At 54.8% G+C, this 14,933-nt stretch overlaps 1 protein-coding gene across 1 annotated transcript in view; it reads left to right on the forward strand.

Moving 5' to 3' along the window:
- Evc2 (EvC ciliary complex subunit 2) overlaps positions 1 to 14,933 on the forward strand; it is a 90,252-nt gene that overhangs the window by 19,787 nt on the left and 55,532 nt on the right. Inside the window, 2 exon segments of the mRNA XM_015481940.2 lie at positions 2,990 to 3,124; positions 5,793 to 5,932. Coding sequence (XP_015337426.1) covers positions 2,990 to 3,124; positions 5,793 to 5,932 — 275 coding nt within the window.

Genomic DNA, 14,933 nt, shown 5'->3' on the forward strand with positions numbered 1-14,933 from the left:
GTGGTCTTCCCCAGGAGGCAGGCTCTGCCTACAAGATGTGCCTGTCTTTTGGTGTCAGAAAGTAAGATTTGCAAGTGAGAAGACAGTAGGATCCACAGAGCCGCCCTGCTCTGTGTTGGTGTGGACGAGCATCCTGGCTGGGTGCCACGTCCAGCCAGACCCCGCCTCACTGAACTGCCCGGCACCTCTGCTCTTCCAGTTATCTCTGCCACTCTCCTGGCCAGAGGAGCGCAGAACCTCAGATTCGGATTGAGAAGGTGGAGGTGGGAAGAGGAGAGAGGGTGACGGGGAGGGAGGAGAGGGGGAATGTGGAGTGTGGGCACAGCACAGGACCTGCTGCCTGTGATTCTGGCCCAGTCTTTGTTTGTGGTTCTCACCAGTCAAGTAGCTTCTCCCCTGGACTAGGAGAGTGGGACTAGGAATTTCACAGCAACCTGGATGGTGGTTGGTGTGACCTGAAGGGAGAACATGGGCACTGGCGGCCAGCAGCGCTCAACTGGCATTTTTCAGCCGTGGACATGAGTTACTGAATTTCCTTGCTCATCTGCTTGTCTGCTGGGCGTCTCTGCAGGATTGCTGGGCATTGAGTGACACTGGCTCCGTGTCCTGGAAGCCCTGGGGGACCTGCACGGCTCAGCCCCTTGGTCAGCAGGCTCTTGCTCTCTCAGGCTGGAGGCGGGAGTCTCAGACGTTGGCGGGGCCATGCTGCCTGGGAAGGTTCTGGAGAAGCGACCTTCCTCGTGCCTCCTGGCTTCACCTGGCCCGGGAAGCCCTTAGCCTTCGCCTGCTCCCAGCTGCACGCTGGCCTCTGCCTCTGTCTTCACAGGGCCATCTTCTCTGTGTGTCCTGTGTCTGTCCATCTCCTCTCCTATGAGGACATGGTCAGGGGACTTAGGGTCCACCCTAGTTCAACACGACCTCATCTGGATCACATCTTCATAGATCATATTTCCAAATAAGATCCCTCATAGATCCTGAGAGTTAGCACTTCAGCGTGGGCTCAGCTTTGACAGCAGATCAGCTCAGCCTGGCGCCTTGCCCGGACACCTTGTCTAGGTGGTCCACAGGGCCAGTGCCCGGAACCTCCCTCCCTCTTCCTAAAGCTGTGAAACAGGCTGCCCCTTCTGCAAGAGCAGACCTTGGTAAGCTCAACCCCAGCGCCTTGGCCTTTTTAGAGACATTGGGGGGGAATGTCTTCTCTATCAATATTTTAATGTCACCTCCATGGAATACTATTCACATTTATCCAGTTTAGTGACATTTTCTTGTCCAGTGGGTACACAATCAGGGCTCAGAGGGATACTCCAGCACAAAAAATGTAGGGGACCCTGGGTTTCATTTTGGTGTTAATCAAAGTCCTGATTTAGGAGGTCCAAGTGGGAGGCAGAGTGGCTGCCCACCCTCTTGGTAGACGGCTGAGCCACGGGGCGGTGAGGCTGCCATTGTGCTTTGGTTCAGCTGCCCTCAGCGTCTAGGGGAACCCCTGCATGGGGCTCAGCTTTGACAGCAGGACGGCTGGGGTGGCCTGGTCTGTCGGGAGGACTTGCTCTTGACTGTCACCTGCATGCGGCTGCAGGAATGAGGAGTGGGCTACTTGTCTGCTGGCTCCTGAGCAGAAGGTGTCCCTGTTGTCTGCGGCCGTTTTGAATGAGACTTGTCCTCCTGGGTTGGCTTCTCTGGAGCAGCTGCTGAGACAGAGGAGGGCACAGTGTATTTCCAGGTTGCAGAAAGGGTAGCCCCTGGGGCTGGGGGCTGCTCCCAGGCTGGCTTGCAGGGTTGGCCCGAGCTGGCATCTGATTCCTTGGGTCTCAGGAGGGTTCCTCCTCTCGCCAGGCTGGTGAGCGTGGCTGGCTGTGACTAGGCTGGCTTCACAAACACATCCACAGTTGGTACTGAACACCTTCTTTCCTTCAGGAACTCTGTTCATGCCAAGCAGAGGGGCCTGCGTCCCCAGCCCTGGGTGAGAACTGGGACGCTGCGTCCTACTGAGCCTCGCTGGCAGCCAGCATCTCACAAGCGGCCCCACTCCCTGCTGGGATTGGGCACCTCCTCGTGCCGCACCCAGGGGGCTCTAGGAGGCACGTGTGCTGTCTTCCTGGGGCTTTGCAGGTGCATCTCCCCAGCTTCTGATTTTGCTTTGTATCTTTGTGGTCATTATTGACCTGCAGATGACACCCCCAGCGAGGGGGACAAGGAGGAGCCAGGAGCGGGCAGAGGAGGAGGTAGGGTCGCCGTCCTCAGCCAACCTGGTGGGGAATCCCTGGAGCCTGTGTGGCCTCAGGGTGTCCTTCATTGGGCCGCAGTTGCTGGCCGTCACGCCCTGCTGTGCTCTGCTGCCAGGTGCAGGCAGTCCTGGGAAGACTGTGACATCAAGTGAGGTGGCTCTCTGCTGCTGATTCTGACCTCGAAGCCAGGGGCTGTCTACTGGCCGCATGCCCGCAGCTGCACACCAAGTCCCTCTTGACAGGCATCTGGGTGGCGCGGCTCCTTGTCTGCCAGTCGTGCTGAGCCCTCGGGGCTCCTGCCCAGCTCGTGGAGTGGCAGGATGGCCCAGTGCCCACCCACCTCCTGAGAGAATGTCTGCTGCCCTGTGCATCCTCCCCCTCTCCCCGGTGTCCTGGCTACACCTCTTATGGGTGGACCTCCTGGGGTGGGGGTCTCAGGTGCACTGAGGTACTGGCCCCTGCAAGATTCTGCCCCTTACTGTTAGGAAATACCCAGGTCTCCAGTGCTGCCTGATGTTTGGTATGTGTTTGACTTTGGAAATGATCATTCTTGAGTGGCGAGCCTTAACACCAGGAGGGACTCAGGCCCCCGAGAGGGCCAGCAAGGACCCCAAGGCAACCAGCCAGGCACTGGGAGAGCTGGTCCCAACCCAGGTGGCTCTCCTGACTCCCTGTGTGTTCTGCTGAGACTCTTGGTCATCTGCTGACCTTGGCAGATGGGAAGTGTGACCGCAGGTGACTCTCACTCTCCCTGTTTCCTGCAGGTTCTACCCAACCATGGTCTCCACGCAGCGGCCTTCTTCACTGCCTTCCTGGTCTCCCTGGCACTGAGCTGGACGGTACTCTTCTTCTTCGCGCGATACCAGTGTCTGCAGGGAGGTGTGCTGGCCAGACGTGGGGTGAGCTTCTTCCTGGGGCAGTGGGTTGGTGGTGGGGCGAGGTTCATGCCGAGCGGGTGGCCGCTATGCGCACCAGGTGGGAGCCGGCTGAGATCTGCGGGCGAGTCTCACCCCCGCTCCTCCAGACACTGACCATGCGTCCTGACCACTAATGCTTTTAAAACCCTCCCTCAGTGATTCATTCTAAAAAAATTATTTCGTTTTATTTTTAATTGACAGAATAGTCGTACGAGTTCATGGGGTCAGCGTGGTATTTGGATGTCTGTGTAGAGTGTGCAGTGATCAGATCAGGGTCCTGAGCACATCGTTGCCTCACACACGGAACATTTATTTGTGGGGAAAACATTGAAAATCCTGTCCGTCCTCTGTTTTGTCTGCGCGGTCGCCTGAGCCTCTGGCTGTGCAGTGATCAGCAGAGCCCCAGTGCTGCCGGCGCTCCCTCTGCCTCCAGCCCACTCTCTGCCTCTATCCGATCAGCCTCTATGGCTCCCGCACGTGAGGGAGGGCATGTGGCACATGTCCTCCTGTGCCTGGCTCTTGTCATTCAGCGTGACGTCCTCCTGGTCACCCAGGTTGTGAGAGGACACCATCTGCTGATGCTGAACTCTGTTCCATCGTGGGAGTGTGCCACCTTTCCTTCCTCTCTTCACCCCTCGTGGTCACTTAAGCTGGTTCTGTCTTTGGCTCCTTGGGTGGTTTCCACCAGTGGCCGGGCTCCGGGCCCTGCAGTCCAGCACCCACTGCGGGCAGGTGTGTCCTCGCCACCCACTTCAGGCCCTGGTCCACACTGCCTGCTGGTGGCCTTGGTGCTTGCTGTCGTCCCTGGGGGAGCCCAGGCTCCTGCCCCTTCCCTGTGCTCTCTGCTCTGCCACTCCTCGGGACATACGTCCTGGGAGGCTGAGCTCCTACCGCTTGTGCCTTGTCTGCCCAGTGCCCTGTGCTGTTCCCTGGCACCCGCTTCCCCTGCCAGTCATCGCTGGCCACTTCCTGGAGGTGCGGGGCTCTCTGGGTTCCCCCTGCCTTCGCTGGACACCACCCAGCGCTCCTCACAGTCCCGTAGCCTGGCCGCACCCCTCCGTCTCTTGGTCTGGGCTCCACAGCACATCCTGAGGCCAGGATTCAGGGTTTACGTGGAAGTGATCCCCACGGGGTGAGGGAGGGGGAAGGCTGGAAGGCAGCTACGCGGGGGACGCGGCACCAGCCGACTCCTGCCCAGGGCACGAGGCAGCCCAGGGTGTTTATCTCCAATCCCACCAGTGACTGTTTGGGGCCAGGAGGCAAGGAGAAAGGATGACGCTGTGTCCCTGGCATAGGATCTGAAGGCCAGCAGGATCCTCCAGGGAAGGGTCATGTGTCGGCTGGTGGCGCTTGTCTGGTGGCCACTGCAGGGTCGGGGCAGGGGTTCAGCGGGGCCAGGTGTTGTCTGTGTGGCCCTTGCCTGGGTGGAACCTGTGCTTGAGGCACCCCTCCAGGGCCCAAGGGGGAGTGAGCACTTGGCCAGTTGATGGGTGGACAGACAGGAAGGAAAGCCAGGTGGCGGGGGTGGGAGGGCACCCCCTGGGCTCTTGGTTGGTTTGTGCAGGGCCATGGAGGGCTGGAGCCGCTGTGACTCAGGGCCACCCCTAGTTGCAGCCCCTGGGAAGGAACGTCTGCCATCCCCCTCCTCCTCTGTGTGGGAACCTGAGGTTTGTGAGTCTGGACAGCTGCAGGTGGCCCAGCGCAGGCCAGGACCCGGTGCCTGGAGACCCGTCTTTCTGGAGGTGGAAGTCCTGTCCAGTGAAGGGGCCTGCTGCTCTTTCTGCCTCCGTCTCCTGGAGGAGAGGCGCCATCACAAAGTGAGGCTGGCCTCTGTCTCCTGGAGGCAGAGGTGAGGAGGAAAGCGGCCCACGTAATGACACCTCGTGTCACTGACCCAGCTCTACCTGCCGGGGGAGCGGACGTGCCGCGCTGTGACGGAGCGCAGCTGCGGGCGGAGAGCAGAGGGGTGAAGTCTGAAGGCCCTGCAGCACTCGCCTAGCACCGCGCAGTGGAGTCTCTTCACATTTTCTTTATTTTTCTGCCAGTGGTGGTGACCAAGGAGACAATGTGCTGTAACACGGGGGGTGCCTTTCCAGTGGAGAAGCCTGGGACTCGGGCTGCCTGGCTCCTTTGAGCTGTGTGGCCATCATGTGCTGTTCACTACTCTGAACCTCAGTTTCCTTATCTGTCAAGTGGGACACTGAGTGTTATGACATCACATGTGCCAGGCTCCTCTGTCCCATCAGAGTTGGGGTTAGTGATGACGACTGTCACTTCCACCTCAATCCCATGTTCTAATGAGAAACATGCCAAAACCGTGTCGCGGGGTCCTACTGCCAGGTGTGGGTCCCCGCCCCTGGTGATGGTGATGAGGGTGGTACAACACCAGCACAGATCTTTGTGGGTCCCCAAGGCCTTCCCAGCCTCTGCTGTGCCGTAGGCGCACAGCCCTTGGGAGCAGGCCGTCGGAATCATGATCCCATTTCTCCACTGAGCAGTGGAGGCTCCAAGAAGAGCAGCGCTTGCCCGAGTTCACCTGCCCACGGTGGCCAGGCAGCCCTGTCCCCTGCCTGCCGACTGCCAGCCTTCCCTTCCCTGTGGAGGTCCTACGGAGGCCCACTAAGTCGCTGTGTCTGCCTTTCTCCTGAAGGTTCAGCGAGCCGAGAGCAAGTTGGAGCCCTCGCCTTTCACCTCGGCGGGCGGAGTGAATGAGGACCTTTCCCTCAGTGACCAGATGGTGGACATCCTGACTTCCGAGGACCCCGGGAGCATGCTGCAGGCCTTAGAGGAGTGAGAATCCCAAATCCCATTCTGCTTCCAGCCGGGCCGTGAGCGTCTGAGCTGCAGGGCGGGGAGGAAACAGGCGTCTGTCAATCGCTTTGTCTTGCATCACTCGGTCGTCACCGTCCGATGTTGTGAGCGAGACGTGCCGTTAACATAGACCAGACGTGCTTGGGTCTTTCTGTGACGGCAGGATTTATTGAATAGCAGTGAGCTCACAGGTCCACCACTTTCACCAGTGGCCACTCAGCCCGTGCTCGTGGGTCAGCTGACAGCCACAAGCCTGGCAATCACAGTTTTTATCCTCCACTCCTAATCACTTCTGTCTCTGACCCTGGAGTCACACTGCACACTATACAACGTGTGTGTGTTCATATGTATGCCTTTGTGTTTGCAGAAAGGGTTAAGGTGGCCTCGGGGTTACAGGAGGCGCTCTCCCGAGCAAGGGCGGAGAGCAGATATGGATGCAGAGAGTCACTGTAGGTGGCCAGGTGTGCAGTTCTGCAGATGGTCCAGGTGAGGGTCCAGACTGATGGCAGTTTCAGTGTCATCTTGGAGTGGGCCACGTGTTGACATCAAGTCTGGAAAAGCTGCACTGAGCTGAGGCCCGGGGTCAGAGAATCAGAATGTTGTCATTGAGGACTAGGCTTTTTTCTGGACCAGGCTCGTGACAAGGCTATAGGTCAGGGTGCTCTTGTGTCCAGCCTGGGGTGCTCCTCCTCTGATGGGTCTCAGGTGAGGGGCTGCTTCCTTTGCTGGTCTGGTGTGTTGCTCGTTGGTCTGGGTTTTGTGGTGTAGGTCTGATAGGCCCATGGAGCTGAGAGCTTCTGACTTAATTCGACAGGTCCACAGGAGGCCCTTTTTATTAGCACAGTTACATTTTTATTAGTTTATGCCTCGTGGCTGTGCTAAGCAGAGGTGGTGGTTTACTTGCATAAACAAGGTGCAGAGATACTCAGAATGGCCAACTACTGCTTTATGAAGTGGAGCAGCAGGGGGTCAGGCACCGCCTGGAAACTGCTCTCCTGTTCACAGCGGTGGCACTCAGAGCAAGGCAAGGCCTGCTCTCCACATCAAAACACTGCTCGCACTGGACACTAGACTTGGTGCTCAGGAAAAGAGACGTGTGAGGCACAGTCAGAGGCAAGCCCCCCCGGTGGGTAAGACAGACACAAATAGGACTGACCCAGGTTTGCTAAGGGGAACTCAGGCTGGCTGAGTGCGGAAGGGGAAGTAGTTACCTCTCGGAGGGCCATAGAAATGCTTCCCAGAGAAGCTGACATTGCAGTGCATTCTTGAGGATGGAGTGGAAGCTTTCCAATGGGCTAATCAGGGAAGGGCGTTTCAGGCACAGGGGAGAGAGGACAGGTGAGGACAGGAAATGAGCAAATGTGACTGGGGAGGTGTAGGAGAGTGAGTGTGCCTGGGGTGGGAAGTGGGGCCCTGAGGACAGAGGTAGAGAAGAGGCATCTGGAGAGGGAGGCCAGAGCAGGGCTGTAGTGGCTGCTGGAGCTGAACTCATTCTTCGTAGTTAAGGAAGGCTTAGGCTGCACTTCCTGGTACGTAGAACACCTTGCCGGATTCTGGTGTAAGAACTTGACAGACCCAGTTCATGGAATCCCCGCAGCCACCCTATGAAGCAGGTATTGTTTCTACCATCTCTCAGATGAGCACCTGAGAGAGGTTCAGTGACTTCCCCAAGGACACCATTGGGTGGAGGCTCGGGCCCAGGAAACAGATGCAGGATCTGGGCAGGTGGCCGAAGAGGTGAGACGCAGTGGGACAGTAGACGTGCTTTATTTGGAGGCAGCAGTAGACCCAGCCAACCCCCTGAGTCCTTCCATGGGCCTTTTAGATCTATATGCAGCCCAGACAAAGAAGGCACATCATTAGGTAACCAGCAGGTAGGTAAGTGGGCACCTGCTCACAAGCAGATGTTCACGCCCTCCAGTGCCTACACTGTGTCAGGGTGTTCACGCCCCCGAGTGCCTGCGCTGCGTCAGGGTGTTCACGCCCTCGAGTGTCTGCCCTGCGTCAGGGTGTTCATGACTTTGGCCACACACTAAAAACAGCCTGCTGGAGCCTTGGCCAGGGAGCTTAACCATAGCCATCTTGGCCTCCCCAAAGGCCACTAGTAAATAATAAGGTCAGGTTTTCAACCCAGACTAGCTCCCTGGCCCAGGCTCTTAGGGTGCTACACTGCCCAGGATTTCTCCTGGCCAAACTCATGGGTCACAGCCACATAGCTGACTGTCACTAGATAAGGTTCATCAACCGAGAGCTTTTGAGATGACTTCTTTGTGTGTTCCCTTTTTTAAGTCACTCAGTTGTATGTCAGAATTCTTAATCTTATTGTTTGTTTCCTTGAACATAGTCAGCATGATTCATTTAAAATTCCTGAAAACTTCATTATTATACACTCATTTTCTCTTATCTGTTTTCCTCTTAGTGTTTGAACATATTGTCTTTTCTCCTCATGTGCCTGAGTATTTTTAATCATGTACCAGACATTATACGTGAGAATTGAGGTGATAATTTGAGGACTAGGATGATATTATTCTTGTAGGCAGCTAGGGTGTGCCTACAGATTACCTTAACCCAATCAAGATTACTACTAGTTAGGGCTTCATTTCCTCCTTGTTGGATTTCATTTTGTTATATCTGACTTTCATCCCCTTTCTTGTGACACTCCTCTTCATTACTAATAGGACCATGTGGAATCTCTCAAATTGGAGGTCACTTACAGGAAACTTTTCCGATTCTAGATTCTAGATTCCTAGTTTCACGCACTCACTGCCCACTGAGGAGTGATTTCTATGGATTCAGAATTATAATGCTGATAAACCACATGGCTTATTTTTGTAATATTTATTTTAAATTTTAAAATGTGCAGTCTCTTTCACACACCTCATTTAATTTCGTCCTCAGGATAATGCTCTTTGATAGGCCTTCTTATTTTTGATGTTTGACAGTTGAAGAATCTGACTTTACTAGGCCCAAGAGGTTTATCCATTGTTATACATCCAAGTGAGAGAGAAAAGATTTTTCTTTATTTAGCGTTTGGCACATTAGATTTTGCAAAATTCCATGAGCCTTAGCATCCTCCTCTCTCTGCTGGGGACTCATTGATGACTTGGAGGACACTCGTTGGCAGGTAGAGCATTTTTACAGTGATAGTTGCTGCTGAGCATGGGTCACATTGGTGGATACAAAAGAGAAGTGTTCAAGGGACGAGCACTTTCTCAAAAACATTGAAAACTAGAGGACTTAAAATCGAGTAACTCCTTGATCCTGCCCCTTGGAAATGATGGCGGGGGGACAGTGTCCTGTGGCACATGGCCATGGATCAGGCAGGGCCAGAGCAGCTCTGCCTCTTCCTTCTTGGCAGTGACTACTTACTGCCTGGAGAAGGGCCCTACATTGTGTGACTCATGTCACTTGGAGAGCGACTGTCATCCTCCCTGAAAGGGTGCCCCCCCCCCACCCACCGACGACCAGGTACCTTTGTGAACAGCCTGGCCTGAGCCTCCAGGTGCAGGCTGGCCTTGCCCAAGGTGGGAAGTGGGCATGTTGATCATTCTGTCTTCCAGGGTTGGGTCGTTCAGCTTTGGGCGTCCATTCAGATGCCCGTGTTCATTGTAGCTTAATTCCCTAAGTAGGGTACCAAGGTTGACAGGCAACATTTGCCCCCCTGTCCAAAGTTGGGGATGTGGGTGGGTGATGGGGAGAAAAGTTCTGACAGAGATTCATAAATGTCACTTAGTGGGTTAAGCAGACATGATCAGCTTGGTTCCTAACTAAAAGTCATTTTCCCCCAAAACTCGGAAATGAAAAATAGAGTAAAATGATTGGATCAGTAATTAGCCCCTGGATACTTAATTTGCAAATAGGTAGTTCTCTGTAACCATTTGACCAGATTAAGTGGTACTTCAAAGCATAAACCCTCCTGCCTTTGTCTTTGATTTGGAAATCGGTGGAAGGTAAGAGCCCACTTTCCATGTCCCTGTGTCATGTGAGATCACAGTTGGCTGCTGTGGTTCACGGGTCCTGGTGTTAGATGCAGTGGGGTGTCTGTGTTTATGAGGAGCTCAGCAGCCCTGGAGTTTGGGTGCATTGCTCCTCGGGAGCTAATCTGACGTTGCATAAGGACTGTCTAACGTTGATTGTCACTCAGGCCCCGAGATTGTTCAGCTGTGGGCTGAATTCCTTCCACTTCCTGGCACTTGGTATCGTTGAAGGCCAGCTCTGTGTCAGGCACTGCGGTTGGACACAAGTTTGGGGGATCTGGTCCTTTTTTTTTTAATTGTAGCATTGTCAATTATTTTTAATCTTTCTATCTTGGCTTATAGTCAGGCTTAGGAGCTCCCAGAAAGCAAATGTCACTCAGAATGTCAGGGGCTTAGTATGCATGGAGATCTCTGATAGTCTTACCGCTAAAAATAGCCTTTTCCTCTAGCAGACATTTATCCTGTTTGTAGCTCTTGCTTGAGCTTTAACTGGGTTCTGAACTTGCCGCTTAGGTGAGTTGATTGCCACCTCGTTTCCACGGCCCGTCAGACCCTTATCTTTATTTCTCCTGCTGATTTATTTTTGACGGAGCGTTTCCTGGCTTTACTTGGTTATTTGGCTTTTACATCATTTATTCATAGGTGCCTCTTACAGGGAGGACTGGGGTTGGGGGGGCTCTTTGCTTTTTCATCAGGCTCCTGGATTGTTGTCATGGTGGAGGTGGCTCAGGCCAAACATAGGCTGGGACTGGGGGGAAGGAGGGACTGAGAAGGACTGGCTGGTCCCAGAAGCGTCTGGAGGCCTGGTGCGCCCCTGCTGTCTAGCTCTGGCCCTGCTCGGCCCTGACCACTGCCAGGCCCTCACGCCTTCAGACCACATCTGAGGTTCAGGCAGGTTTGCTAAGGTCCATGGGTGGCAATGGGCTGGGACGCAGGCCTGCCTGCTTCCCAGTGCACTGTTATATTGAGAGAAGAGCCTTGTAAATCTAATCTGAGCTTAGAGTTTTCAGATGGGCAAAGAAGATAAGGAAAATAGGAGTCCTGTGTTTCTGTGGTCAGGAGACCTCCCCCCTGGCCCCGTGCTTGTCAGTGTGCAGTGCGTGCGGCTAAAGGGAAACTTGATCTGCACGCACCGAGCTTTATGCCGGCTGGGTAGTAGACCCTCTTTTTTATTCTTTCCAAACATTCTGCGGTGATGTGGTTGTGCTCCTGTCTCGAGGAGCCTGAAGCCCAGGGAAAGTGTCTCACCCAAGGCTCTTTTGTTCTTTCACCCTTTGGCCTGCTGTCTGGGACGTAGGCCTAGTGAGAAGCAGTTGCCTGATGGCGTCAGCAGGGTCTCTCCGCCTGTCTCTGCCAGTCTCATGCTCACCCGGGGTCTAGCCTCCCTTCCTGGCCAGCCTTTGTCTTGCCGGGTTTGTTGTTTACCCCTTTTTCTGTGGGCGTGCACATAGCCATGGCGTACAGCTCACACTCATGTACACCAGGGTCACTGAAGGGCTGGGCCTTCCTGACCGTGGTGTGTGAAGGAAGGAACATCCCTGGAAGCCCCCAAATCGTCCTTGCATTTCGGAGCTGGAGATCAGCCCCCAGTGGATGAGTGGTCACCCCAGCTGCTGAGACAGGAGTGGGCTGTCGCCATCTCCCTTCCCTTCTCAGCCTCGGTCCTGCATTCGCTCCCTCCCTCCCTCTTCAGCCAGTGTTTCCTGAGCACTTCCTTTGTCCAGGATGGTTTGCAGGGACCTCTGGATGCAGAGTGGCCCAGGAACGCACAGCTGCTGGAAGCCAGGCTCATGGTCCTGAGGGTGGGTGTGAGGTGCAGGGGGAGGGGACAGAGTGCTGCACAGGGGACCTCAGTCCTTTCTGAGGAGGCCAGGGAGGCTTTGTCCAGATGTGGCTCAGGCAGAACAAGCAGAGGAAGAGCAAGGGAACCGGACTACTGGAGCAGTGTGGCCCCGCAGATGCAGGCGTCCATCTTTACCCATCCAGGGACACTTGGTCCAGCACTGCTCTGAATGTGTGCATACAGCAGGCACCACAGCAGTGTCCTGTCCCCATGAAGCTGTCCTAGTTGGGGACAAAAAGCAGGAAGATGAAACGTCAGGAGGTGAGGGGGGGTGATGCAGATCTCGCAGGACGTGGGAGCTGTAAGTGGGTGACTTGGGAACAGCATCCTGATGAGGTGGCCTTGGAGAGGAAGGAGCCTGAGGACAGTGTCACTCCCTGGGATTGAGGGAGGAAGAAGGCGAGACACACAAACCCAGAGCCTTGGATCATGTGTCCCTCTAGGGGAGGAGGCCAGCAGGGTGTCAGGGCACCCGGTTCACTTCCCGAGGCCCTTCCCTAGCCGCGACTCCTCCTATGGCTCATGTCCAAGAGCAGGGGACAGGTCAGTTTCGACTTTAGGAGATTCTGAAAGAGGTGGAAATGAGGCATCCGTTGATTTAACTTTGAGGCCAAGATGAACCTGAGCTGAAACTTCACTTCTAATTCCCCATTTCAAACTGATCGCAATGATAAGGCTCAGCAGAGAGTTGATCTGACATGATCAACCCCCACCAAGTAATCAGTGAAAATGCCCACCAGGGAAGGCCGTGAGCTCCCCACAGGGGCTCAGCAGAGCGGACCTGCCACCCAGAGTGAATCTCCTAGAGTTGAGGTCCTGGGAAATCCAGTGCATTTCTCACTCTGTCCCCAACTGCCTCTTCTGGTCTCTTGCAGCCAANGGGGTTGAAGAAAGGCCCTTTTGTCTTTAGCCTGAATCCACTTAAAGAGTTCTCACATGCAAATAGCTGTTGGGTGGTGACGTCCTGATGGCCCTTCTCACCTCCTCTCTGGCCCCGGCACCAAGCCCATCGCTATCCCTCCCTGAGCTCTCACCTCTTCCCCTCTCACTGCCACTCACTCGTCAGCCAGAGGGTCTCTTGTGGGAAGTGTCCTGGGTCACCTGCTGATAAATAACCCTCCCAGCTTCCTGATGCTCTTGGGCACAGTCCTAAGCCCCACGTTGGCCTGCAAGGTCTCAGACACCCACTCAAGGCTCGTGAGCCTGGCTTGAGGTACTTAGTGTTCCTGTGACCGCAGTCAGCAGGCATCTGTGAGGTGGATAGGATGGTGGCCCCTGCCACGATGCACACTGTAGGGAGGAAGACCATGAGGAAGACCCTGCTCACTGTCTGAGCTCGGAGGGCGCAGCCGCCGGGAGAGGCAGAGAGCTCCTCACCACAGGGCCAGGCAAAGCAGAGTCTAGGAGGACGGAGCTCTGAGTGCTGGTGGGAAAGGTGACTCAGCGGACGCAGGTTTATTTCATTTCCAAATCCATCGTCAAATTTTTCATCCCAGAGTTTCTTTCATATGACACCATTGAATCTGACACCATTGAATCTTCAGGTAGATGGCAGTCTGTCTTTCCAAGTGAGAATTTGAAATGTTACCTGTCCATTCATCCATTCATCTATCCATCCATCCATCATCCATCCTTCTGCCCATCCATCCACTCAACCACCCACCCACCCACCATCTACCCGCTCGTTTGTCCATCCATCCATCCATCTGTCTGTTTGTTACCTGTCCCCTTCATCCTTCCCATAGTGACACAAGGAAAGACTGTGACAGACATGACAATAGCAGCAACAATGCAAAATAGCATTTTCCAGTGTTGTGCCGGGCACTGGACTCAGTGCTTCCTGCCTGCCGCTGGGAGGCCATGGGAAGAGGGTAGAGCAAGGACACTGGAGCCTCAGGAGATGGGTTTGAATCCCAGCTCTGCCACTCAGTACCTCTGAGACGTTGAACACATTTTTAAAAATTTTTCGGGCTGGGGATGTGGCTCAAGCGGTAGCGCACTCGCCTGGCATGCGTGCGGCCTGGGTTCGATTCTCAGCACCACATACAAACAAAGATGTTGTGTCTGCCAAAAACTGAAAAATAAATATCAAAACACACTCTCTCTCTCTCTTTAAAAAAAAAAAAAAAAAAAATTCTGTGCCTTAGTACTTCAACCAAGTAGTTGATCACCTACCTTGTAAGATTGCTGGAAGGATTTAATGCTATAAGATGTATGAAGCTATTAGAACGAAGGCTTACTATTATGGTTTTGATAGGAGGTACCCCCTCAAAGCTCACATGTGAGACAATATAAGAAGGGTTCGAGGGGAAATGATTGGCTAATGAGAGTTTTAACCCAACCAGTGAATCAGTCCCCTGATGGGGACTCACTGAGTGGTAACTGAAGGGGGTAGGGGGTGGCTGGAGGAGTTGGGTCACTGGGGCCTGCCTTTGGGGTATAGACTTTGTACCTGGCAGTGGAGTCTCTGTTTCCTGGTGCCACGATCCCAGCTGCTTCCTCCACCACAGTCTTCTGCATGACGTCCTGCCTCACCTCTGAGGAATGCAGTCGGCCAGCTACGGACTGAGACCTCTGAGACCATGAGCCCCAGAGGGAACATTTCTTCCTCTGACTTTGTGTCGGTCTTTCGGTCCCAGCAGTGAAGGAGCTGACTCACACACCCACCCAACACAGGAGGCCTTGCTGTCAGTCCCCTCACTGACGCGGCGGTTCTGTTCTCACTTAACAACAGGGAATGAGGCTCGCTGTTCATAACTCCCCCGCGCTCCCCCGCACTCCCCCGCACTCCCCCGTCTCCTGTGGGGTGAAGCTGGGATTGAAGCTGTATTGGGTGATTCTCAGGCCCAGGCTTCCAAACCCAATAAAACACCCCCTGCCAGGAAAGGGGGGAGCACACAGGTGAGGAGGGCTGTTCATGGAGGTTGGAAGTGGACAGAGGACCTCTCCCTTCCCCCTCTGTCTGCTCTAGAGCCGACTCCTGTGGGCGCGGGCCAGCAGGCGAGGGCAGGGACAGAGAGGTGGCACACATCTGAGCTGGCACACATCTGTCTGTACTGCATCCCGTTGAGGCAGGAGGGCCCTGTCAGACCTCTGGGCACAGAAAGAGGAAAAATGTCCAGGACAAAGGACACAAACTGTGACCTCTGGTTCTTACCAC

The sequence above is a fragment of the Marmota marmota genome, unplaced genomic scaffold (genome assembly GCF_001458135.2).
Source record: "Marmota marmota marmota unplaced genomic scaffold, marMar, whole genome shotgun sequence".
Classification (NCBI taxonomy): Eukaryota; Metazoa; Chordata; class Mammalia; order Rodentia; family Sciuridae; genus Marmota; species Marmota marmota.